At 29.7% G+C, this 15,133-nt stretch overlaps 1 protein-coding gene across 1 annotated transcript; it reads right to left on the reverse strand.

Moving 5' to 3' along the window:
- Positions 1-10,310: 10,310 nt before the first annotated feature.
- LOC124428373 (cytochrome P450 4C1-like) lies at positions 10,311-13,566 on the reverse strand. Its single transcript, XM_046972317.1, has 12 exons — positions 13,468-13,566; positions 12,923-13,026; positions 12,792-12,861; positions 12,706-12,724; positions 12,558-12,596; positions 12,365-12,471; positions 12,215-12,283; positions 11,905-12,110; positions 11,655-11,725; positions 11,424-11,566; positions 10,904-10,970; positions 10,311-10,381 (listed from the first exon to the last, which is right to left on the reverse strand). Exons 1-12 carry the CDS (start codon positions 13,564-13,566, stop codon positions 10,311-10,313), a joined length of 1,065 nt encoding a protein of 354 aa, XP_046828273.1.
- Positions 13,567-15,133: the final 1,567 nt, after the last annotated feature.

The raw sequence follows: 15,133 nt of genomic DNA on the forward strand, positions 1-15,133 counted from the left end.
GGTGATAAAGTGATTTTTTTGCTCACTTTTTAATCAGCGATTCCTGGCTGATATGATGTTTCTTCAGCAGTAGAATGAGCATCTTGAAATCCTTTCTGAGATGATTTGCGTGTTTGACGACCGTTTTTCCTTGTGCTCAGATCTCCGAAGTACCGCAACGCTGTTTCTTGACTTTCATGCACAATTCATACCATCGATGCCCGACTTGTAGATACATTAAGTTTAATATCGACATTGATTTAACTATTAAATCTATTACTTTGCCTGAGCTATATTCAATAATCGTCGATACTCCGTAAAGCAAAGGAAAGCCTCGTAATCTACTAATGCACTAACATCCACGGATGCTTGATTTCATGAACTTGACGTCACCGTTGCATGCCTTACGCATCACAATTATTAATAGAATGCTTCACAATTGATTATAGAAAAAACGGCGACAAATCGTAACATTCCGTACACATTCAGAAGGACACAATAGAACAAATATCTGCACCGAGTACGTACGTATCGAAACGCGTGATTTACCGCTCTCATCTGCCGACTGTTCTATCTAGAAAAACCGTTAACTCTGTTAATTTTTCGTATTTTAATACCGGATATGACTTAAATCGTTCGCGAAACTTAGTTAATAAAAATGCAAAAAAAAATGGATAATTTCAAACTTCTTGGGTAGTCAGACCCCATAATATCGTTTATTTTCTTCTGGTCAATAGATATTATTTTGAGTGCTTGTATTGTGACCATAGAAAAGTGTATTTTTCTGTGTAAAGGGAAGAAACTGTCAACGATACATCATATTCCGTCGATTAAATCGTCAAGATTTTATGTAAAGCAGAAGAAAATTATTAGAAATATTACGATAGATTACACAAATCATTAAGGTGCATAATTATTGTACAACACATACACATATAGCTACAACTGAAATGTTGGGTATAATAAATCTTTCTGTTTTGATTATAATCTCCTAATGAAATAGACACACGCGTATGAATATTTGAGTTCTTGCATTACTTATATACTTGTGTATAACAGTTTTAAATTGAAACAGAACATTTTCATTATACTGTAGATATAGACGTGTATATAATATATTTTCTTTATTTATCGAATATATATACACAGACTTTAATACTTCCGAATTGTTTCGGTTTTTGTACTTGCATAAAATATGGTATATCTATGTATTTAATGATTAAAAAAGATTGTATTTTTCATTTTTTGTATTATTCGAACTTAAGTTTCGCATAACTGAATTACATTTCTTCGAGCTTTTTAATAAATATATTTTTCAATCGTTCTGAAGTCAATATGGTTTTATTAACAGGTCAAATTTTCCATTGTACCAAACGCTACGAAGAAACCCGTAATACACACACAGACACATATGCACACAGATGTATCTTATTATGTGTTACATATATTATGTTTGGTATACAAAATATATGATAATAATATGTATCCATGTAATATAGATATATAATATATATATATATATATATATATATATATATATATATATATACATATACATATATATATATATATATATATATACATATATATATAGTGGAAAATTTATCTTAAATAAATATTTTTGCTGAAAGGTTATTTTTTCATCTCCATCTGTTAATTCAGACTATATAATGAATTTACATGAAACATATTATTTAATTAATGATATAAACAAATTTATATACTCACTTTTCATATATTCTTAATCACTACTACAATTTTTTAGGTATAACTATTTCCTATATATTACTTTACTTTTAAGTCGTTCTATTTAAGACCGCCTTACGTTCTATTTACTCTTCATTTCGTCTGTTTAAGACCTTTTCTCGTTACTCTTTGGTTGATCTAGTCAAGACTGTCCTCCATTAACCTTTTTCTCAGGTCTACCTCATAGCATTTCTTTTACCCATACACATTTAAGCATATGCATTCAGAATTTTATATTTCTCTTTGTCCCTTTCGTTATTTTGTCTTATTTGTCACTCAAGATGCACTTCCATTTTATTCTCACTCACAATACCTCAGTCCTCTCCCTTTTTTTTATAAACAAATGCATCTCACAAGGAATAGATTATATTTTCATTCGACCATCGAGCGACTCGTATACAGACACACAGAACTAACTAATGCTATAATCTTCCATCTCACATATATTTAGTGAAAAGTGTCGTGGTCGTAAATCATTTTTTTAAGTAATTGTCTCAATTTTATCGATCAAAATGTCTGTTAAAATATTTCAATGGAAATGATATTTGAGCAATTTCTGTCAACATTTCACCATCCTATATACAAGAATATAAACGTGGAATATGTATATACGTATGCAGATACATTAACAAAACGAATATAAATATGTATACACATATATGTGCCAGTACATATTTGTGTATCGGTGTATTTAAACGTCATGGAAGATAAAGTAGCAACACAAAAAGTAAAAGAAAAGAAGGTTTATTAATTGATAGATAATAAATCTATACAGGCTAAGATATAGAATATAAATATACATATATATATATATATATATATATATATATATATATATATATATATATATATATAACATATAAAATTACTTTCTCTGTACTAATACGCATACGAACATTGCGTGATCTACACGATAATCATAATAAACGACCTGAAAATAATCCTTTTAATAATTTAAAAATTTAATGTCTTATTATCTTCTTCCGCTATCGGATACACAAATGTTCAGTTTCCTTAATAATCATCGATTCATTCAAATTGTAAAATAGTTCAATAATAATTCAATCGACAGACGAAAAAAATGGCGTTGGTTGAAGATACTTCATTGCCGTTCAAGATACTATATAAATTAAAAAATTCTTACTTTTCTGAATTTTTACTTGTTCCGTTTGAACTGCTATGTTAGAGGTAATAACTATTTCATCGGTTGTCCTGATTTTCTGAAAATGAAAGGTAAAAACAATCGTAAAATAAAATATTTATTCGTTAATAAATTTTTGTAAATTTGGGGTGTATTTTTCCAACAAGGACTTGTTGGTCTGATTTAATATTACTTGATTTGCGTTGAATTTCATTTTTCTTATAGATACATTTAATCAAATTATTCCTTTCCTGTATATTTCTCTGATAAATCTTCATTACGAATGGCATATCTCTCTATATTTCTTTGATTATTGTCTTTTTTGTCGCTTATTCAGCTGCTTTGATAAACTTTCTAACGTTTGATAAACTTTCTAACGTGTCTTACTATTTGATTCATTGGAGAGCTTCATTGCCGACGGTACTTATCAACTTGCCATTGCTCGTGGTATGGTTTATTATGATAAATTTTCAGTAACTATATTTAACTATAACTATAGTTACATTTTATATAACTATAGTTACATTTATGAATTTACATATATTTATGTAATATGATATAAAATTTATATTCTGGCCGTCAATTTGACGTGAAGTGTTCATTATTTTTAGTATATTCTCTCCTATTACACTTTATCCTGTAGGATATATGCGTAGGATGGCTAAAGCAAAATTGCATGAATAATTGTGAAAAAACAACAGACGATCTATTATTCGTATTATTTATCTATAGTGTAGATGTATATTCTTAAGCGCAAGATCTGGTATTAAATCAACGATCCTAATACAATACTTTCAATCTACATGAAAATCATAATAAAGGACGTGATCCTTTCAATAGTTAAAAAATTCAGTCTCGCGTGGTCTTCTTCCGCTGTCGGATAGACAATTTTTCATTTTATTGAATAATTGTCGATTCGTTAAAATTGAATAATAGTCTTAAAATTATTCAATCAACAGACGAAAAAAATTGCATTGTTTGTGCCATTGAATTGACGTTTTGTGCCATTCTTCTCCTTTTTCATTTTCTTTCGAAGACAGCAAGATCAAACGAATTTCATTCTGTCTGCGACGATCAGATTTATTTTATCATAGATATTTATAAATTGTATGGGTCGAAATTTGTTATATTTATATGCCGAATCGACAGAAGGTAAACGTATTTTCCCTTTTCTTCTCTTTACTTCTATTATATTTTTCTTTTTTTTTTTTCAGAAATAGAAATGACAACAACGATGTTCAAATGAAGGCGAGCACTTTATCGTGAAAGGGTTACGAGCACGAATTTGAATTTCTCTCGATTCCAGGAACTACTTGAACCGAATTATACGACTGTATTATATAATGGTGATCTCTAATTACAACGCTATGAATGAGTTTTCTTTAGCAACAAGTACGTTTGACATCAGCTGTGTAGCTAGTGAAATTCATTTATAAGGAAAGTGATTCCGATTATTGTCACAAACCACCAGGTAATATATTTCATTTAAAATTCAACTCTGAAATGTTGGTCCATTGTGGTACGGAAAACATTTTACGAGAATGGTATTCAGTCAATAAGTATCAAATCGAGATTAATGATGTAGCAATTTGGAGCTTAGAGAAAGAAATGAATAAAGTGTGGTTCCAGATTTTTTTTATCAAAGATAATTTACTGAATTTAATTATGAAAGCTGTTATGATTGAGGTAAAATATTTATGTTATATATTATATATTATATTATATTTTACTTAACCAAATTTGTCTCTGCTTTCTCCTTTCTTCTTTTTCTTTTTTAGACTTCTTCATTCATAACTATAAACAAGGATAGCGAATTAGACGGTATAATCGGTAGAATATTAGGAGAAATTTGTGTCACTCTAAATTTTACATTGGAAATCATCTTAAATCATCTTACCTCTTAGTACGAAAATTTTCAGTCAAATTTGTTATTTCTTGTTTTTTCATGCGTTAACTTTCATGAATAATAAAACTGTTATTTTTATAAACTTCTACTGTTTCTTCCACTGTTACTTCCACAAATTCCTGTTTGGAATGCTATGTTTGAAGTACTAATTGCTGCATCAATTTTATTGATTTTTCTGAAAATCAGAAATGGAACCGATCGTAAAATCAGATATTTATTGATCGATAATATTGTGGAGATTTGGGGTATATTTTGCCAGCAGGGACTTGCAGGTTTGCTTCAATATTTCTTGATTTACATTTGGTAAAAATGAAGAATGGATACATTTCCGATGACTTTGATCTTGAAATGTATTATAGAGCTTACCTTCCTTATAACTTAATCGTCAGTTATCGTTTATTAACAAGTTATTAACAAGAAAAGTTTGAAAAATATTACATTTATTTTGAACATTATGATGTATAATGAGACGAATAAATCAAAGTACATGCATGTTTAGCGAAAACAGAAAGACGCAACCCAGTATTGTACCTCCTCTCGCCTACTTTAGCTTCATCTAATTCTACGATTTTACCATTTCCACCAATATTTTTTGTCCATTCCCAATTAATTTTTGCAAATAACTTAACTAGAGTTAATACAGTATACAAAAAACATTACTTAATAACAAATATAAATAAATAATATAAGGAGTACTTTACTTACTTTTCAACAAAAATTTGTCCAATCGACAACAGTATGATCGTTTAACTGTAATTCATTTATTAAAGATTTATGTCGAGGTGGCTTCATCATTACAAAATAAACAATATACCAGCAAATTGTAGGAAGATTCAAACGTAATCGTTCAAACCATGTTCCGTGAAATGCAATGATTTTAAAATTGCTTATACTTCTTGTCGTTTTCGATTTTTAATAACTTTATTATATATCTTTTCACAGTGAACTATATGATTTTCAACAACATTGCTTAATTTCAGTGAATTTTCACACCTTGGGTATATTATTTCACTGCGCATAATTTTTTTTTACATAAATAATTTCACAGATCGAAATTGTGAGTTATTTCTAAAACTACTTCAAAAGTATATTATTAGATGGTCGCAAAAGTTTCTTAAAATTTTTCAAGTTATCTGACTTATTAACTGGCACGTACTGAATAAGACTGTTTAATGTATTTGAATGAAGAAATCAAAATAAATTTTTTGCATTTATACTACTATTATATATAAATAATCTAACATTATATATTAATATTTACAATATTTACAATAATACAATAACGATGAAATATTTCTATTTGTAAAATTCAGAAGATCCGCTTGCAAAGAAGATAATGCTCAGCGAGAAATGGAAGAATTTAGGTGAGTACGATATAGCTATTATAACAGAAAGATTAAATAACATTCATATGTTCTGTGTGTCAAGTGACTAAGCGGCATTATTTCAAAAATAAAATTGGTGGGTGAATGATATAATTGTCTCCAAGTAGCGATTGTGATTTGTGTATTTATTCAATTAAAAGAATGCATAAAAATAAGAAAACAAAATTTCCAGTTATTTCTGATTTTTGAAATAAACATTATACAAAATTTATTCATATTTAGCGCATTTTTTGCAAATTATTGAGTCCTGAATGACACATTTGTCACACACATATTTTTTGGATTTGAAAGAGATCTTTGTAGTCTTGTTTCCTTCGCAATATCTTATTTGACATTTTTTTCTCACACATGGGCCTACATTTATTGACTTTCCTTGTATCTCTTCTTATTCTCTGTGTTGCATATCTTGTAAATCGCCAGCAAGTTTTTCAGCCAATTGAAGTACAAATTGTTTCAAGTACAAATTTTTCCCGGATTGCTTCTTTATACAAAACCCACGAACTTATTCCGGCTAAATCAAGAATGTTAAAGAAGATCTACACAGGCCGTCTTCGAAATTTCGATTTTATGGAGTACTTTCGTGCTATCTGATCCGTCATGTCAAAATCGAATTTATTACAGTATTATTATAGTATTATAGAATCTAATTGTGTCTGAAAATATCATTTTTTTCAATTTTTATAGATTTATATTTTGGGCACAGTAGAAACACTTTTTTATTTGGCTTACTCTCGTAAACTCTATCTATACAATGGTCCAATTTGTACAGATTTGTTGAGAAATATGGTATACAATTATCCAACTGCCTTACGAATTTTGGTAAAACTCTTTTATTTTCACGAATGGTTCCAACGATAGCGATTTTTCTATCGAGTAAATTTGCAGCTAGTGATGTGCTCATTAATTTTAAAAAAATTAGTTCTGCAAATAAGTATGATAATATATAACAATAAATTATTCCACGGGTTTTATGAACAGTTGCAGTAGGTAGGTCATTTATTTCTCAGAGAAAAAAAGAAAAAAGAATAAGAGAAACATAAATACATTGGATGTAAATAATAATAAAAGTCGTAAAGTCAAATGGCGATTTGATAACGTTGTGTGTAAGAAATTCCGCCAGAAAATTTAAAAAGGCTCATTTGATAACTTTAGAATTAATACATTTTATATCATAATAGTAAAGACAAGTAGGTTCAACTGATGATGAGTAAAAAATAGTATGGAAACAAATGCATAACGATCATAAAGTGATAAGTCAAGAAGGGACTATAACGCACGAAAATAAAGGAAAAGTTTCTTACTTTTCATAACATATGTTATTTTTTTAGTTTTTGCACTCCGTTGTCATTGTTGCGGTGATTTTGTAATGTAAAACGGTAAAACTATTGTCAACGTTAACATCAATAAATAACTTTGTATTTTTATATATGTCGGTAGATATTTTGGCATATGCTAATTGTTATCAATCTGGCGAAAAGTTCTGGAATAGCTGGTATCTCATAGTAAAAATGAGTTGGAGTTGCAGAAAAATTATATTGAAAATTTCTCAAATTCCGAAGGATTAGATATATCTATCGATGGGCGGTCATACGTCGAAATTATCGAAGATACTGGTCACCATGAATAATGGCAACACAAGAATTGGAATTTTCTGGTTGTTCCCATGAAAATTAATTTTTTATTTTGCCATTTTTCTGAATGTCTGTGATGGATTCTGAAGGATTCGTGAGAAAGATGCGCGATAAAAAGCAATTTGTGAATTTAAATTTATAACGATATATCTAATATATCTAAGGTATACGAAGGTTTATTAAGATACGAAGGTTTCGGTATTCACGTTTCGATATTGTGTATCGTTAAATTGTGCTAGCTACATTCGAGTGAGACATGACTAATTTAGTCAATAAGCCTTACTATCTTTAACTTCAAACTAGAGAGTTGATTTCGACGATGGCTTCTCTCAGGTTATCAGCGAAGACGGTAATAAAATAAGGAAAGTGAAAGAGAATGGGTAGGGTTCAAGGAAGAATATAAAGTTTATAAAGGGAAGGAATGATGCTTATTGGTCGTGTACGCATCAAGATATTTCGTTCCTAAATATTTAAATAATTTCATGTTGGCTCTTTTGTACTGGTGACCGTAGACACTCATAAGTGAATTGTTAACTTAAGGATCGTTTCATTCGCGTACAGTCATTGACCGTACGTAAATCTTCAGACACAGAACGACTACCGTCCGATTATATAGAAATGAACCCTAAATCATATAAAATATTTTTTTTTTATTAATTTCATTAATTATTTTTTTATTTCTTTTGGAAGTAAGATAAATTTTTTTGAGATATACTATTTCTTTAAGAGTATAAGGAGTAAGATATTGCTATTTTCGAACAATAAACATTTTTTCTCAATAATAAGTTTACACTATTTTAAATTACTATCGAATCATTCCTTGAGGTCAAAAACGTCTCTTTCTTTCTTTCTCTCTATCTCTCATTCCTTACACACCATCTAACTTTTATTGATACAGACAATATTGATACGGGCATACGGATGCAGGCACGCAACATTTCTTAATACGATAGACCGAGCCAGATTCCTTTTAACAAAAACGGAACTCTTGCAAATTTATTATAATAGGAATCGACATTTTTTCTAAACTTTATTCATCTACTTTTTTTCGGATATGGCCCACAATGATCTCAAGTGGTCAATTTCTGGAACTGTGACCAAAATATTTATTTTTGTACTTAATTAGGTTTTTTCTAGCAATTTTATCGCTACGATTTATAAGACAATAAAAAATCAATGGATCTTAGATTAGGAGGACCATTACTGTAATAATACGAATATTTGTGTGATATAGCATAGACAAATGCAAATTCATTGGGTAACGTATCATTCAACGTATGGACGCTGTAAGTGGAGAGGATACGGAAATATCTACTTATCTCAGAAAATATTGATATAGCGAGAAAATTTTTTTACATCATAAAAATATTGTTAACTACGAAGTGTCACGCAAACATTTAAATGCTTGACGAAAGAACATGAATAAATATATAATTAAAATTGAATTCGTCCAAAAATGAGAATAAATATCTGTAAGTATAACGGGAAAGTAGAATAATTATTTTATTAATGATAAATGCTACCTTTTCGTTGATGGTATAAGTTGTTCTAACGTTTGCCAGCGATCAACGAGATTATATGAAATTATTGAACGATTTCAATATTAGTTAGTAATACTTTCAAATTGATTGTCGATAAATTCTAAAGTAGTTATCATTAGGGAAAATTTCACCGACCACTTCAGGAATATAACCTCATTAGATAAGATTAACTTACTCAATGTTGTTCAAATTAGAGAAAGTCTTTATCCATTGACCATTTATTATATAAAATCGTATGAAATAATGAGATCCTTTTGTAGTTTTTGTACAATTCTTATTTTATACGATTAATAATTTATATCTGCTACAAATTACCTACAGTTATCCATAGGATTCGTTATGTTTATATATTAATTATCTATATATTATATTTATATAAATTAAACATTAGACATCTCGCCGGCTTTAACGTAACGTTTATTTTTATCAGAATTTCTTTTATTGCTACTGGCCGTATTTTAATGTTAAATCCTTTTAACAAAATAGCAATTATTACCTTCATTTCTAGTATTGCAAATTTTTTAACTAAGAATGTAAAATCAATACTAAATTCATTTTCTATAATTTATGGGTTACAATTTGAATATTATATAAAATCTAACGTAAGGAATAAATGTAGCCACATGATTGAATGTCAGTCCATGTGCAGAGAATAGGCGACCTTACGCTGGATGTTGATCGTTGGCCCATACTTTAAAAAACGTACACGTGGATAGCAAAAAGCGATAATGCGAGAGTGAAAGAGCGAAAAAAATGATTATCTATGTAGAACACTACGCATGATAACAGTGAGTAGAACATGTATATAATGTATAATTAGTGAGTGAATTGTATTCTTCTTAATATTGTTAAATACGATGAGAAAGCATTACTTGTATAGATTCTATTTAATTGTTATAACATGTCTTTCATTAAATGCCTGAAGAAAAGATTAATTTAATAAAATGGTCATTTTAGCATTTAAAAAATCTCATCTTCTATTTATTCTTTATTTTCTAAAGGCTCTTTAGCGGGATCGTTTGAAAACAATCTCGTGAATAAATAAAGTATTCCTGCAAGAATTTACACAACACCATATAAATCTAATACTTTAATTGATATTCATGAATAATATTAACAAATTCCTGCTAAGAATGTGAGTGAGAGGGAGAGAGAGGATATTGTTTTTTCATGAACTTCCGTTGTGTATGACGCAACTATTCCATATGCAGCCTCGGCCGAATCAGATAAAAAAGAATGTTTTTTGCTTGCATACTTGATAAGTTATGCATTATTTTTCTCTCTCTCTCTCTCTCTTTCTCTCCCTCTCTCATTCCCTCTTTCTCATTCCCTCTCTCTCTTTCTTTCTTTCTCTAAAATAGGTAGTGGTCGCCGGAGTAGAGAGGGAAATAATCAATACAAGCTTATATAAATGCAACGTAGAGACAGCGTTTCTCGCTTGTTTTGTAATCCATATTTTGTTCTATTGCTGACATCACACACGTTTCGAATGAAATGTAATGAATAGCCCAGATTGTTTGATGGATAAGACTATATTTAAAACTGAATCAAAAAACTGAAATTTATGAATTCACTCTTCACTCGATCACTTTCCCGTCGCGTGCGTTGAATAATATTACTCGATTCATCTGGTTGAGCGGCCTATGAATAATTAACTTATTTCATATTAGAAGTATTTTATCATTATATTTTATAATTTGTAGATGGGAATTTTTAAACAAAATAGATTATTTAACTTATATAGTTTCATCGCATGATATGACTCTACATGTGACAGTCGAGTATTCTGATTTATAAGAAAGAGAGAGAGAGAGAGAGAGAAAGAGAGAATGTATTAAAATATTAATTTATTAGAATTTCGAAATAAGCAAGAATGACCTTCGTGGGATCTATTAATTATTTATTCATTATATCAAATTACATGAAATAATTAGTAAACGATTTTTGTACACTTTTTATTTTATACAGATAATAATTTGTTTCTGCTACAGATTCTATACTATATTTCACAGAATTCGTTATGTATATATATTAATTATGCATGTATGGTATATATATTATATGTTTTAATTAATTTCTACTTTCAAATTTTACTCTTATTGGTTTTGCCGGTTTTAATGTGAGGCTCATCTTTAAACCTATTTCAGCAATTCCTATTGGATTATCTATTTTAATTAAAAATTTTCTTATCAACGTAGCAATGATTACTGTCATATTAAGCATAGAAAAATTTTGACCTAAAAAAATAAAATCAATTGGAAATTCATTTTATTTTAGAATTTTCTGGACTATACTATCAAATAATCTATAGGAGTGTGTAATTACCTATGTAATTTCTTCGACCGTAACTAAATGGAAATAAATATGTAGAACAACAATTCTTTCCCGGTAGGAACCTATCGGGATGGAATACTAATGACCGTGGTCAATATTTTGCGCTTCTATGAAGTTTATAAATGAGAAATACTGCTGAACTACCTTTCGGTATAGTCCAACCTTCTCTCACTTAATGCAATTAATAAAAAATATTATTACTATATAATATAAATGGTATATATTATGAATGATAAAAAACATAAAACAAGTTATCTTGTATGCAGAGATATCTTTTATATCTAACGTCATTCTCCGGGCGATAACTAGACCTGCAGGAAATAGACGTAACGTTTCCTTGATCATACGTTCCAAAAGTTTCATACTTTTAATATTATTATATGTTATTGGAACACGTTTCGAATCGTCCGAGCAGTAAATTTGATTTAGTTCCTCATATACTTTGTCCTTTGTGATCGAATATGTGGAAGACAGGATAAGAAGTTAATATGAATATGATTTACGTCGGATACGTAATGACAAATTATTAAGGAAATGTTATATATACGTACTTGAATTTCCGGGAATGTAGCAAGCATTAAGAGGACAAAGCTAATGGTTGTGGCTGAAGTTCCGCTTCCCTGAAAGTAATATAAAGTTTTTCTTAATTGTCATTAATAAAAAAGATATTATTGCAATTAAAAATAATAAATACGACTTACAGGTATAATTATTGTATTCATTTCATCGCGGATACCTTGCTCCGAATATTTTCCCCTTTCGTGCGACAATTCAAATAAAAGATCTAGAAGTGTCCTTAACTTTGGTTCTTGAAAAACGAACAAGATTCTCATTAATATTATTAATAAATGAAAAGATTGAAAACTAAATTAAACGTATATTTCATATTTTTACCTAAATTTCCCTCCGTCAATTCTCGATTAATTTTCAATACTTTTCAATATAAATTACTTATTTCTTTGATTATATTTAGGAATAAAAAACAACAATATATATATAAAATATAATATTAAAATTTTGAAAATTTGAAAAGTAGGAATACAATTTAAAAAATGTTTCTTCTAATTATACATTGTTTGTAAAGTTATCCAGATAAGACAAATACGTCTGATATTTCTTTTCTATAGCAGTGTTATAAAAAATTATATTCGGATGTAACCATAATTTGAAGATCCTCTGTGCAGCTATATCCATTCCACTGAAAAAACAGACGAAAAACATACAATACATTACAAAAATAAAAGTTTCATTATTATTACCATTCTATTAATTCAGCTAATTTGCAATCCGGATTTGTCAGCGAATTTATTTTCTTACCCAGCATGCCGTCTTCCAATAAAAAGTTTAACAAAATTATAATAAACTTTAAACAAAAACGTCAATTATATACACGTATAAAAAATTTTTAATTCTACCACATATTATATCCAATGTACAGCAAAAAATATAATGGAAAACGTTTAATTCTTCTCCAACTGAAGTTTTCAATTTTTTCATTAAAACGATAGAATAATTAGTGAATACATCCATATGCGATTTTGTATGTTTTAAAAGAGACGTCACTTAAAATTTTTCGATGACGATTCCATAATAATGCTTAAAATCAAAAGGAAAGCAATACTTTACTTTACATACTTTACTTATTTTATTCGTTTAAACATACATATAATACATTTATTTGTATGTACATATAAAGGAGGAAAAATTTTTACTTTTCAATTTTCCAAAATTTAATATTTTATATATATATATATATATATACATATATATATTTATGTATTAATAAACAGTGTAGAAAATATACTTCACCTGGAGCAGTTAACAAACCATTGCCTACAAAAGGTTTAAATTTTTCATATTCCTCGCTCTTATCAGTAATATTTGTACTATTGAGTACAATCATCCGATAAAAAATAAAAATATAAAATAAAACGATTATATAATTATTAAAAATTATTAAAATAACGTTAATATATCTTACTTTGATATATTCGGGATTGTCTACGATTACAAATAATTTCGTTCCTGGCCATATGCACCACTTGATGACGAGCGGTATTTACTCCCAGCAAGACCTGAAGAATCTAAGGGATTACAACATGTTCCCAGCAGAAAGACCTAGTCTTCTAAATACTATAGCGAGAGAAGCAACTGGACACCATGTTCCACCAAACACCATCTCATTCTACAATCTACTAGGAGAATGTGATCTCACTAAAATAACCGAGAACACTATCTCGAAATTGTGGCAAGGATTTTTCGTGTTCCGATCAACTAGTGACGGTGTTATTGGACTATTTATGATAATAAAGGGCAATAAAATTTGTGTTGATCCGGTTATCCGAGGATACGTGCTTCACTCAGTGTATGGTTGGAATCTACATCTGCTAGGTGCAATCTGGAGTTCATTGACACATCTGCTTTTACACATGGGACGACAACGATTACCGAGGAGCCACAAGGACAAGGTCAAGTACGACAACAAACCCAGTAAGTTTTTAAGTAAGTGAACAACTGATGCTAGCAGAAGGAAGCGATGCGACTCCGACCTCCGCCGCAAGGACATCGGTAAAATACCCTACCCTTGAGAAAATAATTGCTATACGCGGTACTAAGTCACCGAAGCACCGAACTCCGAGCGATTTACTTAAGGGGACAGATGTCACGTCGTCGTGTGTAGGTCAACCAGAAACTATGAAAGACATTTTAAATAAGAGAAGCCTTTATAGGCATGAATACGTATGCTTGTAGAGCGATACCATTTTTCATTTGTTTCTCCTCTATCTTTCCCATAAGAATAATCATTTGAAGCTTGTAGTTAATAAATAATTTAGAACTATCTATAAGACACGTAGTAAAGAAATACTAGAAGACAAAGGAGGACATAAAATACGTGCAGGAATGCAAATGCGTCATACCTCTTTCACCCTTGGCATCGAAGCGCGCCCAAGAGTCACACGTGCAGTGATAAAACTGACCAAGGAGGTACATACAGGAACAGCGTAACGCAACGGTTTATAGTCTTTGACGGCAGGAAAACGCAAGAGAGCGACTCGTGCAAGGGGGCGCAGCAGAAAACACTTCATCGTCAGGACTATATAATCCGCAGTCGTCTAGATAAATTCATTGCAGCCGATATCATCAGTTGGTTGCAGTCAGTCGTTATGATCACTTGGTTATAGTCAGTCTCTAAGCGCAGTTCTTTACAATTAACAATTACGATATTTAAGACTTATAATCTTGTTATTCATTGTAAATTTCTAATACCGATTTTATACTAAATAAATCAATTCGTAAAAGAGACGAAAATGATGTCGAATATCGATTATCGCGTCGCCCTAATATTCCTCAATTATCGCTAACAAGTGAGAACCAATTCAGGGGTCAGTAGTAGAAACCCACGAAAGAAATATAGAAGCGAGAAATGATATTCAGAGTCTCTCTCATCATTTTATCGAATAATTAAGTTA

Source organism: Vespa crabro, chromosome 12, assembly GCF_910589235.1.
Source record: "Vespa crabro chromosome 12, iyVesCrab1.2, whole genome shotgun sequence".
Lineage (NCBI taxonomy): Eukaryota > Metazoa > Arthropoda > Insecta > Hymenoptera > Vespidae > Vespa > Vespa crabro.

Coding starts and splice junctions, on each gene's coding strand:
- LOC124428373 (XM_046972317.1), bottom strand. CDS start 13,566: ATGATTGTACTCAATAGTACAAATATTACTGATAAGAGCGAGGAATAT. Junction 12,284..12,364: donor TGAATACAATAATTATACCT/GTAAGTCGTATT, acceptor TATTACTTTCAG/GGAAGCGGAACTTCAGCCAC. Junction 12,111..12,214: donor CTACATTCCCGGAAATTCAA/GTACGTATATAT, acceptor TCGATCACAAAG/GACAAAGTATATGAGGAACT.